At 52.4% G+C, this 20,678-nt stretch overlaps 2 protein-coding genes across 12 annotated transcripts in view; both read right to left on the bottom strand.

The window, feature by feature from the left end:
- The window catches only part of MAMLD1 (mastermind like domain containing 1), a 110,054-nt gene extending 92,211 nt beyond the window's left edge, over positions 1 to 17,843 (bottom strand). For all 11 annotated transcript variants that reach the window (XM_082610872.1, XM_082610876.1, XM_082610877.1 and 8 more), the window contains exon 1: positions 17,600 to 17,843. The gene's annotated coding sequence lies outside the window, so the exon portion shown is untranslated. The remainder of the gene's footprint in view (positions 1 to 17,599) is intronic.
- Positions 17,844 to 17,995: 152 nt separating this feature from the next.
- LOC309796320 (uncharacterized protein) lies at positions 17,996 to 20,437 on the bottom strand (the record flags this gene model as incomplete). Its single annotated transcript, XM_082609352.1, has 5 exons — positions 17,996 to 18,608; positions 18,797 to 19,317; positions 19,483 to 19,629; positions 19,713 to 19,856; positions 20,301 to 20,437. 5 exons carry the CDS (start codon positions 20,435 to 20,437, stop codon positions 18,421 to 18,423), a joined length of 1,137 nt encoding a protein of 378 aa, XP_082465478.1. The 3' UTR covers positions 17,996 to 18,420.
- Positions 20,438 to 20,678: the final 241 nt, after the last annotated feature.

Below are 20,678 nucleotides of genomic sequence, written 5' to 3'. Positions count from 1 at the left end.
ATAAAACTTTTTCAAAAATGAGAAAATCTTGGTGATGTAGGGCTTTATGAAGAATTCTGAGACTCAACAACAAAAGTATGGTCCATAAAACAAGTTCCCTGCGAAAGAACCTGTTACAAGAATGAAAGGACAAGCTACGGACTGGAAGAAAATATTTTCAAATAACATATCAGACAATGGACAAGTATGTAAAAAAAATAAAAAGATGTTCCAAGTCACTCATAATTAGAAAAATGCTAATTAAAATTACTGAGATATCATTTCTCACCTATCAGATTTACAAAAAAATTAAAAAGTATAGCAAACATTTTGTTGGCGAAGCTTTAGGGGGAAAGGCACTCTCATGCATTGCTGATAGGGATACAAACTGATACAACCTTTCAGAAGGGGAATTAGGCAATACCTAAGAAAACTACCTACGTGTTTACTTTTTGACACACAAATTTCACTTCTAGGAATCTACCCTGAAGATGCACCTCCAACAAAATGAAAAATACATCTGCATGCGGTTGCGTTACGGCATGTAATCACTGAATACTGGAAACAACATACATGCTCAAACAACATACATGCTCAAACATGGTCAAATTAGCTATAGTCCATCAACACAATGCCACACTATGCAGCTGTAATAAATGCATGAGGAAGATCTCTATGAATTGATATGGAGTGATTGCTAGGACATACTGTCACATTAAGCAAAGCCCAAAAGAGTATCTATAGTACACTACCTTCATGTAAGAATGAAAGGGGTATAGGAAAATACACAGATACCTGCTCATTTGTGCAAAAAGAAACCCAGGAAAAAGAACGAGGTTGGTTATTTAGAGGGCATGAATGGAAGGCACAGTTTTAACCTTTGGAATTATGTTATTTCACATGCTAAAAAATTAAAATGAACAAAGATGGGGAAATAAAAATCCTCAAAGGAATCGAAACAGAAACAGGTGAACTGAACCATATTCAAATGAGCACATGGAGGCAAGGGGGGGGGATGAAGAAGTAGCCCAGGTGATTTTGGTAACAGTCTTCGGGCGACACACCCTTAAGCTAAACACAAAAAGAATTCTAAACAAATATTTTACTCTAGTTAGTAGGCTTCTTTTCATAGACTTATGGATTAGCAATTCTGAAACTCCTTTCTGTGTATTCTAGAATTCAGTAAGTAAGTAAATCTATGAGGGATAATAACTGAGAGATTTCTGTCATGGAAGGGTTTACAAATATGGAAAGGGGAAAGACAGAATGAACTCTGGTGTTGGACTGGAATTTTGAGGTAACAGTGTGAACTCATGGTTTATAGATAGGTAGGTAAGTGATAGATTACCACAATAATAAAAATGAATAAAATAATAAAATAAAATGAAATGTTGATGGAGATAATTAATTACTTAATTTCCCAGCTTTGTGGACTGAGAGGGTCTACTAGCAATAGCACTCCTGTAGAAGTGAGCACACATTTAGTTCCCACACTTTGATTTCTAAATACTATTCTCCACCAAAAGAAACTAAGGCTCCTTGGGAAAATGGCTGATTTTTAGGGCTGGAGCAGAAAATGTACAGACGAGCCTGGAGCATCTTGTTGTGCCAGAAATTAACGCCATGCTCAGAGAATGATTAGGGACATGTCAAAAAGACCTAAGAGTCAACATAAAGGGGCTCCCACTGGCCAAACCTGGGACAATTTGAACATCAAAATAAATAACAATAGTCAAGGATTATAACTCACTGAATAAAGTCATAATCCATGAGTTCACCTGATATAAATAAAGACATAAGTAAATAAATGATGGCAGAAAGAACACTCTCTTCCAGTAGAAAGCCAAATATAGAAGGGATAATGGAATTAGAAATTCATTATTTGGCAACCAGAATGATAAACTTGCCTCAGGCAAGGATCATTGATGGATGCTAAGCTAGGGAGTGAAACTTTGCAGAGTAACAATTTATCGACATATTTTCAAAATATATTCCCATAAGATCCTTATTAATTCCCAAGGAAAAAATAGTAATATGATCGTGGAGAAACATGGTTGACGACCACATTAAGCAAGTGCAGAACCTGAATGTCATCATGAGAAAACATCAGACAAACCCCAAATAAGGGACATTCTGCAAAATGACTGGCCTGTACTCTTCACAAATATCAATGATACAAAGATAAACTGAAGAACTGTCCCAGTTTAAAGAAGTCGTAAGAGACATAATGACCGAATGCACCATATGATCCTGAATTTTCTTTTGTGATAAAGGACATTATTGTGACAATCACTAAAATCCGAAGGTCTTTAGAATAGATTGGTACCAATGTTAGCTTCCTGATTTTGATCAACGTTCTGTACTTATGCAAGAGAATGTCTTATTCTTAGGAAATATACATTCAAGTGTTTTGAGATAAAAGTGCATTGTGGGGGCTTCCCTGGTGGCGCAGTGGTTGAGAGTCCGCCTGCCAATGCAGGGGATGCAGGTTCGTGCCCCGGTCTGGGATGATCCCACATGCTGCGGAGCGGCGGGCCCATGAGCCATGGCCGCTGAGCCTGCACATCCAGAGCCTGTGCTCCGCAACGGGAGAGGCCACAACAGTGAGAGGCCCGCGTACTGCAAAAAAAAAAAAAAAGTGCAATGTGTCTGCAATGTATTATCACACAATTTAGAAAAAGAAATGTATGTGCGTGTGTGTGTGTGTGTGTGTGTGTGCATGCGTGTGTGTATGTGTAGAGGGGGGAGTAGATAAACAGAGAAAATGTGGTAAAATGTTAATATTTGTGGAATTGAGTAGAAAGATATTCAGAAATTATTTGAACTCATCTAGAAAAATGGTACAGATCAACCGGTATGCAAGGCAGAAATAGAGACACAGATGTAGAGAACAAATGTATGGACACCAAGGGGGGGAAAGCAGGGATGTGGGTGGTGGTGGTGGGATGAATTGGGAGATTGGGGTTGACATATATACACTAATATGTATAAAGTAGATAACTGATAAGAACCTGCTGTATAAAAAAATAAAATTCAAAAAATAAGAAAAAAAAATTATTTGTATTATTCTTACAGCTTTTCTTTTTTGTTGTTGTTTTTTTAAATTTACTTATTTATTTATTTATTTTTGTCTGCATTGGGTCTTCGCTGCTCTGTGCAGGCTTTCTCTCGTTGCGGTGAGCGGGGGCTACTCTTCGTTGCAGTGCACGGGCTTCTCATCGAGGTGGCTTCTCTTGTTGCGGAGCATGGGCTCTAGGTGCATGGGCTTCAGTAGTTGTGGCACGTGGGCTTCTGTAGTTGTGGCATGCGGGCTTAGTTGCTCTGCGGCATGTGGGATCTTCCCAGACCAGGGCTCGAACCCGTGTCCCCTGCATTGGCAGGTGGATTCTTAACCACTGCACCACCAGGGAAGTCCCAACTTTTCTTGAAGACTGAATTTATGTCAAGCTAAAACTTAAATTTAAAAAGCTTAGAAGTGATCAATTAACCCACCAGAGAGATGGTGTAGACTAGAGGCCTGAGGGCCAACCGTTAGAAAACATTCACAGTTGATGCATGGGTTTACAAGAGGCAATGGGACAGGAGTCTCAGGTACACACAGACATTCCGGGAATGCTAACTGATCTTTTGATAAATTTCAGGTCAAAACTGGAGCCTCTTCCCAACAAACGACCTGTCTCCAATGACCCTCAAACCCGGCTTAGTGTGGCGGACACCAGCTGGTCCACTGAACTCCCTCTAGGTCCGCATTCAGAACCCAGACCATGAGGCAGAGAAACTGAGAATCGGAGGGCTCCTTTCCGGTAGAGCCAATTTGGAGAATGGATGGATGGATGGATGGACAGTAGACATATGAGACTTAAGATATAAAAGGCTACTAAATACCCATGGTGAAAAAACTTATGTAAGTTAATGATGATTAGCAATATTAGTTGTTTTAAATAATTTCAGCCCAGTCAGCAAAGAAAGCACTCTATAAAGTACAGTTCATCAGTGACCTGCTAAAATGAGAACGTTTAACTTGAATAGTCTAGTTGTGTGCTTTCCAATATGGTAGCCACTAACCACATGTGGCTGCTGAGCACTTGCAATGTGGTTAGTCTGAACTGAGATGTGCCGTAAGTGCAAACTATACACTGGAATGTGAGGACTTAGCATCATAAAACAAAAACTGTGTACAATATCTCAGTAATTTTTGGACTGATTACATGCTGAAATCATAATTTTAGATAGATTGGGTTAAATAAAACATATTATTCAAGTTAATTTCATGTTTCTTTTTTACTTTTTTAATGTGGCCACTAGAAAATTTAAAATTGTATATGTGTGGCTCGTATTTATGGCTTGCATTATATTTCTAGTGGGCAGAACTGGCCTAGCTGATAAATGGTTTTGCAAGTTTTTGCTCAGATCTTACCTTCTCTTCAAGGTCCTTGCTGGCCACCCTATTTTTTAAAAGTGTACGCTTGAGGTAAAAGACATACTCTGAGAACTATAGAACATTGATAAATGAAATTGAAGATGATTCAAAGAAATTGAAAGATATCCTGTGCTCCTGGATTAGAAGAATTAACATTGTTAAAATGGCCATACTACCCAAAGCAATCTACAGACTTAATGCCATCCCTATCAAATTACCCATGACATTTCTCACAGAACTGGAACACACAATCCTAAAATTTATATGGAACTGCAAAAGACCCAGAATTGACAAAGCAATCATGAGGAAAAAGAACAAAGCTGGAGGCATAACCCTCCCAGACTTCAGACAATACTACAAAGCTACAGTAATCAAAACAGTGTGGTATTGGCACAAAAACAAACACATAGATCAATGGAACAGAATAGAGCCCAGAAATAAACCCACACACCTATGGTCAATTAATTTTAGACAAAGGAGGCAAGACTATGCAATGGAGAAAAGACAGTCTCTTCAGCAAGTGGTGTTGGGAAAACTGGATAGCTGCATGTAAATCAATGAAGTTAGAACACACCCTCACACCATACACTAAAAGAAACTCTCAAAATAGCTTAAAAACTTAAATATAAGACATGACACTATAAAACTCCTAGAAGAGAACATAGGCAGAACACTCTCTGACATAAATCGCAACAATATTTTTTTGGATCTGTCTCCTAGAGTAATGGAAATAAAAGCAAAAATAAATAAATGGGACTTAATTAAACTTAGAAGCTTTTGCACAGCAAACTACAAACAAAATGAATTGGAATGGGAGAAAATATTTGCAAGCAATGTGACCAACAAGGGATTAATCTCCAAAATATACAAACAGCTCATACAGCTCAGTATCAAAAAAAAACCCAATCAAAAAATGGACAGAAGACCTAAATAGGCATCTCTCCAAAGAAGACACACAGATGGCAAACAGGCACATGAAAAGATGCTCACTATTGCTAATTACTGGAGAAATGCAAATCAAGAGTACAATGGGGTATCACCTCACACCGGCTAGAATAGCCATGATCAAAAAATCTACAAATAATAAATGTTGGAGAAGGTGTGGAGAAAAGGGAACCCTCCTACACTGTTGGTGGGAATGTAAATTGGTGTAGCCACTATGGAGAACACTATGGAGGTTCATTAAAAAACTAAAAATAGAGTTGCCATAGGATCCAGCAATCCCACTCCTGGGCATATATCCGGAAAAGACAAGAACTCTAATTTGAAAAGATACATGCACCCCAATGTTCACAGCAGCACTGTTTACAATAGTCAAGACATGGAAAGAACCTAAGTGCCCACTGACAGATGAATAAATAAAGATGTGGTATATATACACAATGGAATATTACTCAGCCATTGAAAAAAGAATGAAATATTGCCATTTGTAGCAACATGCGTGGACCTAGAACTTATCATACTAAATAAGTCAGACAGAAAGACAAATATCATGTGATATCACTTATATGTGGAATCTAGAAAAATGATACAGATGAACTTATTTGCAAAGCAGAAACAGACTCACAGACATAGAAAACAAACTTATGGTTACCAAATGGGAAAAGGGTGGGGGAAGGATAAATTAGGAGTATGGGATTAGCAGATAAACTAACATATATAAAATAGACAAGCAACAAGGTTCTACTGTATAGCGCAGAGAACTATCTTCAATATCTTGTAATAAACTACAGTGGAAAAGACTCTGAAAAAGAACAGTTGCTGTACACCAGAAACTAACACAACATTGTAAATCAACTATACTTTAATAGAAAAAAAATAAAGCACCTTCTAAGGAGAAAAAAAAGAAAATGTGCGCCCTTACATGACATTCCCCAACTCCCTTCCCTGATTTACTTTGCTTCAAGACACATCACCTCAAACATACTATAGTCTTTACTTATTAATCTTGCCTATTGTTGGTCTCCCCCACTAGACTATCATCCATGAGGGTTTTTTCTGTTTTGTTCACTTTTGTATCCATGACACATCATTAATTGGCATAAGTTCTTTCACCTTGGGTATTTTTTTTTCAACTTATTTATTTATTTGTTTTTATTTTTGGCTGTGTTGGGTCTTCGCTGCTGTGCACAGGCCTTCTCTAGTTGCAGCAAGCAGTGCGCGGGCTTCTCATTGTCGTGGCCTCTCCTGCCGCAGAGAACGGGCTCCAGGCGCACAGGCTTCAGCTGTTGTGGTTCACGGGCTCTAGAGCGCAGGCTCGGTAGCTGTGGCGCACGGGCTTAGCCGCTTCGCAGCATGTGGGATCTTCCCGGGCCAGGGATCGAACCCGTGTCCCCTGCGTCGGCAGGCGGACTCCCAACCACTGTGCCACCAGGGAAGCCCCACCTTGGGTATTTAGTAGCCTTTTACATCTTAACTCTCATGTATCTGCTTATTCTTCCTTCCATCCATCTGTCCACCCATCTATCCCCATCCATCCATTTTCCAACAGTGCCTGGCACATAGTAGACACACACACACAATCTTTGCTGAATCAATTTTTCAGAATGACTTCTGACCAGTTCCTGAATTGACCAGCATCCAAGTTCCAGTTTCATCCTGACCCCACCTTTCCTGCTGTTCAAGTGGCAGAGGAGAGGCAGCCCCATACGCCCTCCCCCCCGCCCACCTGAGAAGGTCCACAGGAGAGAGAAGGGTCTTGGGTACTGCCCTCCTTTCCGACCTCCCTTTTTGCTTTGATTTCAAGGCCAAAACTCTTTAATCTGTGTGAGGGGGAGGGAATAGATACATTTTTTCCAAAAGGCAGACAGCCATCAGGAACTATGTGGGCAGAAAAGCACATATACTTAAAAGTGCCAGAGCATTTCCTTTTTTTTTGGACTTGTCTCCCTTCCTCTTTCAGACAATCACTGAATTTTACCACTAGAAAAGATTTAAAGGTCATATACTCCACTGGTCAAATCACATTCTCCAAATAGAACAATCCAATCCAATAAGAGGAAAATCTCAGAGAGCCCACCATCCCTCTAGCCAGCCCCTCATTGTAGCCAAGGGAACCACGGGGCCCAGAGAGGGAAAGGGACTCATCTAAGGCCACACAGTGAGGCAGCAGAGCTGAGCCTGGCACCCAGGCTGCCTCCCTCCCAGACCAGGGTCTCCCGGACTCTGCATCCCCACACTGGTCCTATTCCAGGACAGAGGGGGTGGTGGCCTGGCCCAGACAAGAGGTGGTTGGGCCGGGACCAAGAGGAACACTCCCAGAGCTGGTGGCCGTGTGGGGTTGAGCTGGGCAGCTTTTGTAATAAGCACCCCATGAACGACATGTCTTCTTGGCTGGCCCCTGACTTGTCATGTGACCTTGGGCAAGCACTGAGCCCTCCCAGGGCCTCAGTTTTGCCATCTGTGATTTACGGGCCTTCCTGGCCTTGCGAGGCAGATCCTGCTTAAGAGCCTGCAGGCTCCTCCTGAGGCTTCTCTCCAAGGAGAACACGATGCTCTTCTCCCTCGAGACATGGCCCTGGACAGATCCCAGGCAGGCCCACTACCTAGCTTTCACCAGGAGCTGGCCAGACTTTTTTGGTGATTTGGCGGGGAGAATCAAGGAACCACTTTGGCCTCCAGGTGTGACAGTACTGGACTGTGGAAGACTGAACCCAACCATTTGCCTTCTCAGATCCCACTTGCTAACTTCCGTGGCAGGCAGACGCAGAGCTTCTCCAGGGCGCCGGGCCGGGGACACACCCCCTAGCCCCACTCCAGAGCCAAGGAGGGCTGGGCAAGCAGGACCCCTAACCAGGTGTGGCCTCGGTAATGGTCTAGATCCCAAGACACACATGCCCTTGCAGGGTCCTCCCAAGCCAGAAACTCTTTTATACTAGTTTGCTTGGGTGTAACTTACGTAAGGTCAAAGAAGGGACAAAAGGACTGTTCAGGTCAAAAGACACCTGCCTTTCTTTTGTTTAATTTCTCAAGCCAAGTGGCAAGTCAGCAACCCAAGAGTGTGGCCGAGCTTGCCATTTGCAAGACGGTCTCTCCAACACCATCTAGTTGGAATCTCCCATGATGCCATTGCACTGGGCGGGGCCAGCCTCCTCATATTCCCATCCGACAAGTGAGGACACTGAGGGCAGATTCATGGACTTGATTAAAATCCCGCAGCTGGTCAACGCCAGGCACCAATGGCAAAGCGCACTGTTCTTCCCACCACAGCACAGCGTTCCTGCCCGTGTGGTAACCAGCGGTGACCCCGCAATCTGGCACAGCCCAAGCCACCATGCTGAGGTGTTCTTAACCTGTCTCAAAGGATCCCTGAGGGAACCATGAATGGGCTTCTAGAAGGGTCTATGAGCCCCTGCAATTAGACACAACATTGCATATAATTCGCAAAGAAGTCCGTGACCCACAAAAGGCAAAGAGCTGCCCCTGCTCCAGAGAGACGGGAATCGGTTTTGTTATGATCTGGGGCTCAGGAGACCAGCTAAGGTCGGCTTTCCCGAAATCAAGCTCAGAAGAGGCTTGGCAGCCAGGTGATCCTGGCTGTGTTCCAATCTCATGGACAGAACCAGCTTGACGTGGGCATGATGCCACTTGGGGGGGGTGCCCAGAGGCCCTCCCTAACCCTTGAACCCCTCCTACCTGAGCACTGAAGAGTACATGCTCTCCAAGGCATGGCAACCCTTACATACCATAATTCAAGTCAGAGGTTCCAGATTCTCCCAGGTAAGGGAGTCACATTAAGGCACACAGGGCTGAGGATGGTGCCTTTGTAGCTAAGGGCGAGGGGACAGGTCTAGGACCCAGGAAGGGAAAAATGGGGGGACTGAACCCAAACGAGTTTGCTCACAATTTTGCAAAGGGCCAACCCCAAGGCATGACTGAAAAGGCCAGGCAGCCTGTCCTCAGCCATGGGGGGAACAAGGGCTGCAGACCTAGCCCTTTCTATCTGGGTCCCGCCTTCCAGAAAGGATGGGCTGAGGATACTAAGAGAAACAATGTCAGCAATTTGTTCTCCACTCCTGGGACAAAACGCGCTCTAAAAGGCAAAGTTCCTCTCCTTTCTGGGAGGAAATGAAGAGCGATCATGCTTCTCGGCTCCTGAGATAGGGGTGTGTGTGTGAGAGTGTACGAGTCTGGCTCTCCATGACTGCCGGGCCGGGAGGCAAAGCCCCACAACTGGCTCACCCGCTCGGCACTCTCATCCCACAAGTCTATTTCCATGTACTTGGAAAGAGGAAGCAAAGGATGCGCGAAGGCCTCCTGCCCCGGGTCTGAGAAGCCAGACTTTCCAGCCACCCCGGGGTGGGGAATGGGCCTCTGACTGCCACAGTCGCTGCCGCTGTTTGGGGAGGGCTGCTGCTCCGGCGGGGGTGGGGCGCAGGGAGGAGGAGGGAGAGCAGCCTGCTTGGAGAATCCCTGTAGCTTAATCTTGCAAGTTCACTGTCGCTGCGCTCTGAACGGGTTCTGCCTCGGGAGCAGGCCCTTGGGAGGCTCCAATTTGATAATGGCCTCACCTCTACCGAGGGTCCAGACCTCGCCACCTTGCCCTTTTAGCGGGCAGGAAGCGCTTCCAGGCTGCCCTCCCGTGCAGGGCATTAGTCACGCTCCAAAGGCAACACACGGGCCACGTGTCGGGAGCACTGGCCGCCCCAGGGGGATTGATGTGGTGACACTCTCCCATATTTTCAGGGCTCATGTTGAGGGCTGCGAGGACCACGATAATAATATACAATCATAGCATATAACCATAATACTCTGTACCCCATCGCTGGGGGATCACTAGAAACAACCAGATTGTTCACTTTCATTTGAATGTCAGCACCATTATTTTAACACCAAGTGTGTCCGATTTGACTCCGTATCCCCCCAGATGAATCTGAGAGTGGCGGCGAAACGAAATGGCATACTTCTTTGAGCTTTTGTTACAACATGTTTGTGCAGCAAACTGCGAAGAAAATGTAGTAATTAGAGGTTAAATTAATCCTTGACAGACAAGCGGCTTAGAAACTCCCTCCGCCCCAAACCCAGCAGAACGCACGCCAGTCTTTGAGAATTAGACACGCAAAGCATGTGACGCTGGCAACTGCACCGAAACTACTCTCCCACTTAAAATTCCGAGGTCGGCGCTGCAACTTCCAGAGACAGATCTTGACACTGAGATCTCATTAAGAGCAAAACCCAAACAACCGCCGCCACTGCCAACAGAGCCCACCCAGCCAAGCCCTCCAAGGGGCTGGCGGCCCAACTCTCTGTCAGCAACTTGAAAACAAGACATGACACACGCCTTTCGGAGGCACCAAAGCCTGGGCCCCAGTCTGATCCTTCATTTACAACCTCCGATTTCGACTGGTTCTAAGCTTTGGCTTCTGATGCCAGCATGCCCCTCCGCCATCCTAACAATGCGAAGCAAAGCACACACTGATCCAGGGCAAATCACGTTACCCCACAATTAAACATGGTCCTTCTCCACGCACTGCATCTCCTGTCATATCTGCTCTTCCTCAAAAAGGGAAGCCCGTGTGCCCACAGCATGGGTGCCAAGTGGGCATTCCGGACCCAAGTACTTGACTGAGGGCAGGAGACTGGAGTTCTATCTGCTTAGGGCTCCCCTCACTGTGTCTCCTCAGGGAAGTCGGGCCCCCTCTCTGCGCCCTACTTTTTCTCTTGTAAAGTCACAGGGCTTTACTCCTGCAGCTTGAAAATTCTTTCAGCATCTGAGTATGTAGGTGCCGTGGTTCATCTGTGCCCACTATGTGCAGGAACTTGGGTCTGCTAGCTACTGGGCCCGCAAAAAGGAAGTCAAAGCTGGATCCTCTCCCCCTCGCCTTCCATGTCACATGGGGGTTTCAGGTTCAAACGCTGGGCAAAACAGAAAAGCACTGTTAAGGATGGGGGAGGGGGACTCGGGACAACTGGACAGAGGACCTGAGATTGTCCGAAGCATTCAGGGTGACTTGACTTGGTTTTTGTCCTGTCTTCAATTCCCAGAGGCCCACACTTCCCCTCCAAAGAGGGAAGGCACCAGCCAGGGCCACCAGGCCCTTCTGACACAGATGCCATTCACTGTCTCAGGCCCCGCAGCGTCCAGTGGCTTCTTCTAGAATCAGCAGAAATGTGTCCCTGTGGCCTTGAGTCCAGGTACTTCCACAGGTGGAGGAAAGGGGGAAGCACGTGATGAAATCCCACGATCGGCCCCATCCTCCTCTGGGCCTCGTGGAACAATTCTCAGCCTTAAGAAAGTGGCATTTCCCAAACCGCACTTAATGGTTATTTACTGGGCAGAGCCAGCAGCAGGGCACACCGGGAGGGGAAGGTGGCTGGGACCCCACTTCGAGGCTGGGACTGGGCTGTATGTAAAGGGGCACTGTGTGCGCCAGGGCCAGAGGGCAGCTGGGGCGGGACTTAAGCCCTGTCTCTGGAAGGCTTCACTCTGCAGAGCCCACAGTCAGCAAAGCCCCTTGCTATGTCTCACTCCGGGGGAACTTTCTGGGCTGTGACAAATCTGATTGCTTTGGAAATTATGAAGAGGTCAGATTTTAGGTGGGGGGACTTGAGGCCCTAAGGAAACTGGAGAGGTTCTGTGAATGGGGAGAAAAAAGAAAGCAATGGGGTGGGGGAGGGAGGGAACCCAACTCTTTTTGCTTCCATCCTCTCCCCCTGCAGAAAATGCTCCTGCGGCTTCAGTTGCCCAGGCTGGTCATTTGTGAGCAGGACCCCACTGGGACTGTGCATCGAAATCCTCCCAGGTAAACAGTGTTAACACAAGCCACGCCCCTCATCCCCACAGGGACCCGCCCCAGACTCCCTGCCCGAGGGCTCTCCGCTGTTCCTCCTTTGCTACATTTGCAGATGAAATGATGACACAGTGATGACAGAAACAAGTAATAAGCACTGTCATAAAACCCCATCAGGTTCATACAGATTTATGAAGTTTGTCTCCTCAAAGTCTGGAAGATGTTTCAGGACTCAGTGTCTGAAAAATCAGACTGTTCCAACTGAGCTTCGTGACGCTGCTTTCCTGCCGTACAGTTGACTGCTGCTGCCTAGGTTACCTCGGTGGCTGGCGTTGTGAGAGGTGTATGATGGGAATTGGTTTATTGTGCTGATCCATAGTAACTGACTCCTGTTCCCCCATCATTTATCTCCCTCCCCAGCACATCTGGGTCGGTCTATTCACACTCTCAGCATTCTATCTGCTCCAACAAACACTCAGCCTTTTCTGCTTGGATAAGGAGATTTTTTAGTTACATCCATTATATGTGTATCAACATTTATGGCAGCAAGATAATTGCTAAAGAGCTCAGAGGATAAAAGGTCCTCCTTCATAATGTCTACACCCCATCCGTTAAAAAAATCAATATTAACATCAAGCAGGACAGTGGCAGATTCTTGCATGGCTGCTGTGTCCTCCAAGTTGGTAATGTGGTTTTTAAAAAATACGCAGGTGGACTAGGAAGGTTCAGCAGTGAGTTCAGAGCCCATATACTCCAGTGGGGCACATGTGTGGAGAGGGAAGGCCTTTTTGTCCTTGAAACCTTTGCTGAATAACTGCAAAGCAGCAAATCTGTTCTATATTAGATGAGTCCTTTGGAAACATGCCAGTCTAATTTCAGAGAGTTTGGATCCCGTTATCTGGAAACCAACCCAATGACGAGAAGGCCTGCCGTCAGTAGGTCCTGAGACCACAGGATTAAGGGTACCAGACAGGAAGCCCTCAGGGTTGCTTCCCAGCCTCCACCATCCAGGCTTCTGGGTTAGATGTTCACATGGGTGAAAGATACAGAGAGGGAACAATTCCGACTTCTATGTTGTCTGGATTTGGGCCTTCTATCCTTTTGTCCTCCTCCCTCTTCTCGCTGCCCCTCAAAATCTCAGTCCCATTTCTTTATCTATCTAGCTGCTTTCCCCGACAGCATTTCAGTTTCCCAGAAAATGACTATTTCATTCACAAATCACAGTATATGTTAGAGCTGGAAGGGACTCGGACTCCGACGTCGCGGTGGTAGGGGGACAAGGAGGGAGGACTGACTTGCCCAAGACCACTGTGCTAATTAGTTGGGAGACTGTTCTAGAACACAAGTTTCCCAGCTCCTAGGCTAATTATCTCTCCGATGCAGCGCTGCAGAAAGAAAACATCAGAATCGTAAAAAAGTCTACTGCAGGTAGGAAGCCCCCTTAAAGGAGGAGAGTGGTTCTACTGTCAGAAGGACCACTTGCCTAAGATCAGTTTCTGCCCATTTGAGAAGCCGAAACAGCAACTGAGTTTCCTAGGGATGATCTATTAACAGGTGCATTTTAAGCCTTTAGGTGATCCACTTAAAAGGGAAAAAAATGATATTAAATGTGCTGGCCAAGCTTGACAAAATCCCTTTCCTTAGTGAAAAGAATCAACAACAGTAAATCTCCTACCTTAAGATGCAGTGAATGTATGGCCCCGCTCCCACCCAAGCAACAGGCTATTTTCTGGTTGAGTTTAAAAATTCAATGACGTTCCTGTTTCAACCCACACATCTGTGTCACTGTCAGCGTCAGTGGCAGGAAAACAGACGAAGTCACCCTTTGCTAATGATTTCCTAACATGGAATTTCCTCGTATCTCCTCAAGCCTTTCTTCTTCCAATGCCAAACTGTTTTTTTTCCCCCTTCTCAAACACTGTACTGAAGGAAAACTGAAAATGGTCACAGCCGGAAGAGGATGATTTTTAAGGAGATCTTATAAGGAAGAGCTGCAGCTCTTTGTGATATTTTTAAGGGGTGGGGAGAGAACTGCTAGTTTTTCTAAAGCCAGTACCAACAAAACAGAGACTTCCTCCTGGGCATCTGGGAATCTCTCAGCCTGGCTCTCTTTCCCTTTTCCCGCCTCCTTCCCAAGTTCCACTTTGGGCAACGTTCGTACATCAATGTGGAAGGAAACACACTCAAACACGGGAGGCACGAGTGGGGTGAGGCCAAGGCAGCCCTCAGGGCAGGGAACCAGCTTTGGAGAACTACCAAAGCACAAAGCAATATAGGAGCCCATCACGTTTCTCCTCTGGAGAATATCCTATTTAATATGCAAACTGGTCATCAAGAGAAGAGAGGGCTGTTACTTTAAGGGGAAGACGCTGATTAGCTGCTCTGGCTGGCAGCAAACAGCTGGTCTGTCCGGCAGGTTCAAGGCCATTTCAGCTTCTCTCTTATGGAGGCACCATATGTTCCATCTCGCACATCAGCAGCTTTATTTTCCAATGATCTTGTTCCAGAAGGGAAGCACAAAGGGGGAGGAGAAGGTAGAGCCCACAGTTTACCCTTTGAGTACTTTCTTGTGGTTTTAGATGCAGTTGGGATGTGTGTGTTTCGAGGGTGGGGGGGAGTTAACGCTTCCCCTTCTGTTCCAAAGACCAGAGAACAAATGTTCGACCAGCACTTACGAATACCCTCCAGAGATCGGAGGAGAGCGGAGCAGGGGAAAGATATGTGAAAAGGCACACACACTGCGTCGCCGGGAGATTAAATGGGAAGAGGGGGTGGAGCTGGCGAGAGATCGGGAGGAATTTGACTTCGCTCAGGAGACCTACCAGTCGAGTTTGGGCCCCGCCCGCTCCTCCTTATTTGTCAATTTTTCTTATTGTCAGTATTCCCCTTCCGAACAAACTTTACAAGTAGAGAGGCGGACCGGTCCGGGGGTCGGGGGCGGGGCCGGCCAGGCCGACAGGCTGGCTAAAGGTTACTCCAAACACTATGTTTAACATTCCTCCGCGCAAGTCCGAGTTCCCGCAAGTTTGGGGGGCAGGGCAGGTGTAAGGGATAGGGGCCGACTGAATCCTCACTCCAGCTAATGCCGGGAACCCGTGGGTCCTGGACACCCCTAAGTGCAGGGCCTTGGCTCCGTCAGAGGCGGTAGGCTGACGCACGTTCCGGAGGTGCATCCTCGTCCCTACCGCCTGCCCGAGCTACACGAACCTCGGAGGTGGCAGTTCCAACGCCCTCCCTCCGTGCAAACAAAGAGGCCCCGCGGAGCGTTTGAGCTCCTGTGTAGGGGGCTGGGGGTGGCAGGAGGGCGCGGGAGGAGGGAGGAGCGCGGGCGCGGGAGGAGGGAGGAACGCAGCCGCGGGGTGGCGTTAGCCTCAGGGTCGCCGCCGTCGTCTTAGCCGTCGTCTTGGCCACCGGCAGGTGCGACAGCCGCCCAGAGTCTAGGCGGCGAGGGGCGCGGGCTGCAAAGCGAAACCGAGGAAAGAGCGCCCCCTATGCCCGCGCCCGGCGGGCGCAGCGGCGAGCGTCGTCTGCCCAACCCGCCGAGCGTGCGCCGCCTCTGGCCTCCGCGCCGACCCGCTAGCCGAGCCGCCAGCCCAGCCGTCCGGGCCGCGGGGGCCCCGGCTGTCCACCGCCCGGCTGCCGGGCGCGCTGCAGGCGCCAGGAGCCGGGGGCTCCCCACGCCTTCTGGGGTTCCTGCGGAGGGGCTTCGAGACCCAGTCTCCTCCCCACCACCTACACTTGCCCTCCTGTCCCGGGCGGCTCGCCCCCGCCCCCTGCCTCTGCGTCCCTTTCCCCTTCCCTCTCTCCAGCCTCCAGGGAAACAAAGGGGCTTTTTATAAAGCGGATTGTCGGCGGCAGCAACGGCGGCGGGGGTGGGAGGGAGGGGGGAATCTATAAAGACAAGAAGAGGTGGAGTGAGGGAAGAAGCTGCGCGGCCTCCGGGAGCCCCGAGCGGCGGCGGCGGCCGGGAAGCCCCAGCGGGAGCGAGGCCGACACCACCCGCCCGTGGGCACCCGGGAGGCGGCCCGCGCCTGCGGAGGGCTGGGCTGCCCCGCTGCGATGCTGCCCTCTGGCTTGCCGCAGCCTGGGAACGGGATCGCCCGGCCGCGGGGCCCGGGCCGGCGGGGGCGGCGCGATCCTCGCGGGGGTCTCCCCCGGGAGACTCGGGCCCTCTTCCCAACCAACTCTTTCGAAATTGCTCAGGCTCGGGGAGACTTTGCGTCTTTGTTCCAGCGCGGCCGCCTCTCGTACGCCCGGCTCGCTCGCCCTCACAGTGTCCCAGAGCTGGCCTTGGTTGGCTACCCGCAAAGGGCACGTTCGCCATGGGGACGGCGCCCTGGGGCGGGGGGGGGATTCCTCCTGCTGCCAAAAAACGACAAGCCACCCCAGCAAGTGGAGTCGCTTCTCTCCACCTCCCTCAGCCATCCTGTGCTCCCGCCCGCGCACACACTCCCACCCACACTCGGGGTGTCCCGCTCGGCCGCACCCAGCTGCAGAAGCGCGGCGGGGCGAAGCCCCCGGCCCGAAGTGCGTCTGTTTGCTCAGGTTCCGACGACTTCAGGGCAGTTTTCTGCAAGCTAATCCTATTAGTGTCTGCTCAGTCCGAATTTAATCACGGATCAAAATCAGACCGTATGGCCGGCCAGCTTTCCAAGCGGCTTCGGACACGCTGCATCGGGACGGAGCCTGGCCGAGCCAACTGGCCGTGAAAAGTATTTGGCGGCGCTCCGGGGTGCTTCCCGCCCGCCCTCGCTGGCGCCGGGCGCCGGGCTGTGCTGCCGCTCCGAGGCCTGGGAGCTCGGGGCGCGGGGGCGCTGGGAGCTCCGGGCAGGAGCCCAGTCGGGGCTGCCTCGAGCCGCCAGCTCTGCTCGGGGCTGCTCTCCAGAGGAGAATTTGGCAGGGGAGGGAGCGAAAGGCGGCGGGCTCGGCGCGCGCACACTCCACACTCCCGCTCGGTGGCGGCAAACTGGGTACGGGTGGGGTTGGGGGAAATCCTGCGCCCAGCGCCCACTGCCGACTGGCCCGAGCTCTGGGAGCCGGTATGCGAAGGCAGCGTCGCCGGTGGCATCCAGGCTGCAAGCGGCCCGGGGTGCGCCGGGTCGGAGCGGGAGCCTCCCGGTAGCCCGGCGCGGCCGGGGGATCCCTCGTGGCCCGCGCCCCTCTGCCTTCCCTCCTCGGTACTCGACTGTCCCTGCCCGATTCCAGACGCCCGGCGGGCGCCGGGGTGCAGGCACAGGCCACAGTCCCGGGCGATGCGAGCTGCGCTCAGCTCGGCCCAGCCAGTCCGAGAAGGGGGCGACCACGCGCAGCGCCAGGTGGGCCGTGTGCTCGGAGCAAACTTCGGGGTCCCCCGGCTCTCAGTATCCCCGGGCCCCCGCTTCTCCGCGACGGGGACCACAAGTGCGGGCCACAAGTGCAGCCCGGCGCCCCCCAGAGCACTCGGACCTCCCGCGCCCGCCCTCAGCCTTACCGTGCTGCGGAGCTCCCGCGGCGGCGGCGGGGGCAGTGCCCGAGGGGCGGGCGGCCACCGGCACGGGCAGCCTGGCCTCCGGCGCCCGCCGAGCGGCCCGGCCCGATTGCAGATCACCTCTGGCTAGCGGCCGGTGCCCCCGCGCCCGCCCGCCTCCGGCCGCTTCAGCTCGCAGCCAAGTTCATGCCGGCGGCGCTGCAGCGGCGGCCTCAATCTGCTCGCTCCATTCCCACCGCCCGGCTCCGCGCCGCGCGCCCGGAAGGTGGAGTTTCGGGGGTTTAAGTTACTGATAGGCATTTCTCACTGCTGTGTCACTCGGGGAGGAGGAGACACGCACGCCGCACACTCACACACCCTCACACTCGCGGCGACGAGCGGCTCTGGCCTTAAAGGGGAAGCCACGCCGCCCCGCCCGCGACCCCGCCGGCCCCGAGCCCCGAAACGCCGAGTTTCCAGGCCCGGAGGGGGCCGGGGTTAGCAGAAGCGCGGCGGCTGCCCGAGGGGCCTACCGGGCCCTCCGGCCACTCTTTAGAAGGGAAAGCGGCCGCAGGCTGGCTTCGCCGCGGTTGCCTCGTTTCTCCACTCAACTCGAGCCAGGGCAGCCGGGCAGCAGCGGGAGGGAAGGAAGGGGCACGGGCGCACTCACCTCGGTGGCTCCGCACGCAGCGGGAGGCGGCCGGTGCCTTAGGTGGCAGGTGGCCCTCCTAGACGGTGCGCTGCTGGCGAGAGGCGACAGTGGGGTGACCGTGCGCCCCCGGGCACGAGCGGATGGAGCTCGCCCGAGGGCGGCAGGCGGAGCCCCGCGCGCTCGGGAAGCCGGCTCACGGCAGGTAGACTTCCCGCTTCTGGGCCGAGCGAGCTGGTGAGCGGCGCGCGCCCCTGACGGACGCGGAACGAGCAGGGAGAGCGGGAGAGCCAGCACTCACCGGCGACAGGGTCGGAGAGCGCTCCAGACGGACCGAGACCGAGGGAGACGGCAGACAGGGAGAGACCGAATCCCCGAGAAGCCCTGGCGAGAGAGAGAAAGAGAATGAGAGAGATGGCAGCTCCCCGAAGGACCCCCCGATCGTCACCCGGACCGGGGTGTCAGCGTCAAGTAGCCAGTTCCATCCCCCCTCCCCCTTTTTCCGTCCTCGGCGGAGACCGACCTCGAGCAGCGGCCGGGCCTCCTCCCCCTCGCCCCGGAAGGGTGCTCACCTTCCGCGGACGGCTGCGGGCAGAGGAGCGCCGGTCTCACGGCCGCCGCGTCTGCCCGCTGGCTCCCGCCCAGACGGCCAAGGCGACCCGCTGTGACGGCAGTGGGGACCAGGGCTCTCAGGTGGCGACTGCCGAACTGCACCCGCCCCGCTCCTGGCCTAGCGGCCCCCCTCCCCCCGGCGGGCCCCCGCCCCCTCCTCCTCCGTGCACTCCCCGCCCCCGCCCCCGCCCAGGTGCGGACCCTGTCTGTGCCGCCCGCCGAGGAGCCCGGGCGCGCCAGCCAGTCTCCCGCCTCTCTGGCCTCGGGCCGGCGGAGCCCCAGCGGGAGCTGGGCCGGCCTGGCCTCTCGCAGCGCGGGGTTATCCCGGGGCAGACACCTGCGGCTTCTGCAGGAACACGGGTTCCTCGTGAGCTGCCCGGCGGCGAGCAGCAGCGCGTCGTCCTCCCTCTGCCCGGGCGCCGAGGCCGGTGGCTCCTCTCCCCGTCTCCCGGGGGGCTGGCCCGCGCCCCCCCTCCGGGGTCTCTAACCGGGCTGCGTTTCCTAACCTGCACTTCCCGGGTGGCGGCAGGGAGGAGCTCAGCTCGGGGACGCCGTGTCCGGTCCGACAGCAGCAGCGCCGAGCGCAGCCCCAGAGCGGGCTCCGGGCTCCCGCCTGCACCTCTGAGGAGCGACCTGTCACCAGCACATCTGGTCACACTCGGCCGAGCTGCGGGCCGGGAATAAAGGGGTGGGCCAACCGCCCACGCGGCCCCTCCTTCCCTCCACGCCCACGCCCTCGGCCCGCGGGAAGCGCGGGGCCCCCTCCCAGAACCGAGCGAAGTCCTTTCGTGGGCTGCGTAGGCGCGACGGAGCCGGGCGCTTGCCTCTGAGCGTTTGCCCAAGTTTCCTGACTGAGGAGCAGCGTCCGGGCCCCACTGCCGGGCACAGGTGTCGGACTCCTCCTCCGCGGTCTGGTCTGGGTAGCGGGGCGAGCGCAGCCCAGCAGGCGCGGCGGGGGTCCGCGGCTCAGCCAGGGTACTGGGAAGGAATCCACCTTGGCCGGGCTCAGCCGGAGCTGCCCTGGAGAAGGCCATCGGCCAGGAGACGGTATTGCTTTCCGGTGACTGAACTGATCGCAGCCCTCACCTTCACTCCCGACAAGGCCGCGATGGAGTCCCCGTCCCTGGCCTGTTGGGCTACTGCGGGGAGAGGGGTGGTCAGCCTAGAGCGAGTTCGTGTCGGCCGGCTTCCCGCGGGCCGAGGGCGAGTTCGTGTCTTGAAGGAAATCGGATTAAACAAAACGGAACCAGGGATAACTGTATCTATTACCGAGCATGACCCAGTGCTTTTAAAATTTGATTCCCGCCCGCCTTAAAGTGCACTGGTCCCAGAGGTGGAAAATGGGGATCTGTTCCCAGAAACCTTCACTCCATCCTCATGTCCCTTCCCGTCTGCTTCCCCAGGGGAGCGGGTGATGCCCACTCCCCCCGTGGGTCCCGGGAGCCTGTGAGATCACAGACGCACCTGTGCCAGAGGATCAACGGCCCGTTTCGCACCACCAGCTGGATGGCTGCTGGATATCTTGAGCTCCACGCCGCCTGAGCTGAGCTCCTGATCATCTCTGAAACCGGCTTCTCCCATGGTCTGCCACCCGAGTTCATGATGGCTCCATCCTGCAAATTGCCCAGGCTGAATTCTCTAAATTTGTTTTCTCTTTTGCTCGCACCCCACATCCAGAGAAGCAGACAGTTCTGTTGTCTCCATCTTCAAGATGCATCCACACTCCCAGCCTTCTCCCCCCGTCCACTGCTACCCTCTGGGCTCAGCCACCAGCATCTCCCACCTGGATTATTCCAGTAGCCACCTAACAGGTTGCCATTTCCTACCTCCCTCATCCTCCCC

Source organism: Mesoplodon mirus, assembly GCF_964341445.2.
Source record: "Mesoplodon mirus genome assembly, chromosome: X".
Lineage (NCBI taxonomy): Eukaryota > Metazoa > Chordata > Mammalia > Artiodactyla > Ziphiidae > Mesoplodon > Mesoplodon mirus.
Note: the sequence above shows the minus strand (reverse complement) of the source record. Positions and strands in the feature narration are given on the sequence as shown.